Consider the following 2158-nt stretch of genomic DNA (forward strand, 5'->3'; position numbering starts at 1 on the left):
TACAATAATTCAAAGTTCTGGTGCAATGGATTCAAATATCTTTTGGGCCTGTGCACTATCGAACTTTTTTGTTTCCCTTGATCTACATTTTTTATATATTTTCATCACCTGACCTGAGAGATGGGACCTTGTCTCTTGTGGTGATTACTGCTGGCTCGTATTAGAAGCTTTCTGCTCCAAAAGTTTTTGGTTATATCATATATTATTTTATACTGACACTTCGATGTAAGCAGTCTTCATATTGACTTTTGTTTCCTTAATACCAGAGAGCCTGAAAAGAGTTTGGACTTCAGACTGCTTGTACATTTTGAAGGTTGCACCTAGAAATTTCACGAGGAGGCAACAAATGCAAGTTGAGGTCACTTCGCAGGTATATGTTTCAAAGAAGGAATGGTGGAGGCAACAAGGGTTTGGTGCTGTATCAACTCAGGAATGAGCTTGAGGAGAAAGGAAAGCTCACTCTCAGAGAAGTTTGCCTTTGGCTTAGTATCTGTATCATGAGCATCTGGCTTCATCATCTCCCTCACAGTCTGTGACATTTCTACTTCAGGATCCACTACTATTATATTCCCAACTTTTCGTAAACAAAACAATTAAGGTCTCAAAATCTACCGGAAAGAGGCGTCTTCGGTCACGGCAAAAGCGTGAAGCCCATTACAAAGCTGAGGGTTCCAAACGGGCCAACCAGAGCCTCTTATAGTTTAATCTGACATTTGGGGTGTAGTTAAAACCCAATAAAGTTCACGGGCCTAACTTATAATTTGAGACATACAATCCTCATCTTCTTTTTTTTTTATCATCTGTAATTTGCATCAGTTGTCAATTGGTATGAAATTAGTAGACTGTATACTTTTTGGGCTGTCGGCAAGGAAATAGTCATCTGAATTATTATATGGTTCAGAATTGGGATGCAATGATTGGAGGAAAATAGTTGAGTGTGGCTACACCTACACTATTATTAAAAAATTAAAAAAAAAACCCGAAATAGAAAAGCAGGGGCAGATCCGTTGGTCGAGTTAATACTCCACCCAACGACATTAATTCGTAGTTTAGGGACAAGAAGAAGGGGGCTTCAGTTATAATCCTGTTCTTTGTCTTAAAAAAATCATCGAGGATCTCCTCTCTTCCTAAAATCGGATCTCCAAAAGAGATGGCGGCGGAACGGAAAAAGGAAACGATTCGTCTGGAGCCCGAATCCGTCATCCCTATCCTCAAACCTAAGCTCATCATGACCTTGGCTAATCTCATTGGTCAGTCTCTCCAATTTCTTTATTTGGCTAGGTCCGATTAGACATGTCGTGTTTTTCTTTTTTTGTTACATGTTGTAATCGATCGTCAGTTAATGTAGTGATTAGCCTAGTTTATCTTTTTTTGTGTGTGTGTGTGCAGAACATAGCAATGATAGACAAGAGTTTCTCAAGCTCTGCAAGAGAATTGAATACACTGTCCGAGCTTGGTATAATCTTCAGTTTGAAGATTTGATGGTGTTTACCCTGTTCCTATTTTATTTTCTTATCTTCTTCTTAGATTTTGTGTTCTCATGGCTTTTTTTTTTGCTATATCTGCAGCAACTCTACTCTCTTTTTGATCCTGTTCACGGTGCTCAGAAACTTCAGCAGCAGAACCTAACTTCTCAGGAAATTGATGTCCTTGAACAGAATTTCCTCGCTTACTTGTTTCAGGTATTAATTAGCCCCTACTTGTGATATAAATTAGTCCCTACTTGTAATCCTCTTCTTGAATGTTTCTCCTTTGCCTTTCACAAGGTTATGGACAAGAGCAACTTTAAAATAACAACAGATGATGAGATCGAGGTTGCACGCTCTGGGCAGTATCTTCTGAATCTTCCCATCAAAGTTGACGAGTCAAAGGTTTTTAATCCGTGAACAATTAGCCACATTACATATTTTTTTTCACTCCTCCCGGGGTTCCTCTTAACCAGTTTTCTTTCTTTGGTGTATACGAAGCTTGACAAGAAGATACTCAAGAGATATTTTGAGGAGCATCCACATGAAAATCTTCCAGACTTTTCTGATAATGTACAGCTTCAGTTTTGTAGATTTTTATAACACAGATAATTATAGTGTTTCATAAATGCCTTTTTATGTGCTAACAAATACATGAATTGTTTTTTTTTTTTTTTTTTTTGTAGTATGTC

The 2158-nt window shown here is 37.9% G+C and overlaps 1 protein-coding gene across 1 annotated transcript; it reads left to right on the forward strand.

The window, feature by feature from the left end:
* The first annotated feature begins 945 nt into the window (after positions 1-945).
* On the forward strand, positions 946-2103 carry LOC130507807 (uncharacterized). Its single transcript, XM_057002454.1, has 5 exons — positions 946-1250; positions 1390-1484; positions 1569-1682; positions 1767-1871; positions 1968-2103. The coding sequence occupies exons 1-5, from the start codon at positions 1151-1153 to the stop codon at positions 2067-2069; spliced, it is 516 nt and encodes a 171-aa protein (XP_056858434.1). The 5' UTR covers positions 946-1150; the 3' UTR covers positions 2070-2103.
* Positions 2104-2158: the final 55 nt, after the last annotated feature.

Source organism: Raphanus sativus, unplaced genomic scaffold (genome assembly GCF_000801105.2).
Source record: "Raphanus sativus cultivar WK10039 unplaced genomic scaffold, ASM80110v3 Scaffold5974, whole genome shotgun sequence".
Classification (NCBI taxonomy): domain Eukaryota; kingdom Viridiplantae; phylum Streptophyta; class Magnoliopsida; order Brassicales; family Brassicaceae; genus Raphanus; species Raphanus sativus.

What these genes read in the sequence shown, in the direction of transcription:
- LOC130507807 (XM_057002454.1), top strand. Translation starts at nt 1,151, where the DNA reads ATGGCGGCGGAACGGAAAAAGGAAACGATTCGTCTGGAGCCCGAATCC. An exon ending in GACCTTGGCTAATCTCATTG is followed by an intron (nt 1,251 to 1,389) that starts GTCAGTCTCTCC and finishes GTGTGTGTGCAG; the next exon opens with AACATAGCAATGATAGACAA. An exon ending in TCCTCGCTTACTTGTTTCAG is followed by an intron (nt 1,683 to 1,766) that starts GTATTAATTAGC and finishes GCCTTTCACAAG; the next exon opens with GTTATGGACAAGAGCAACTT.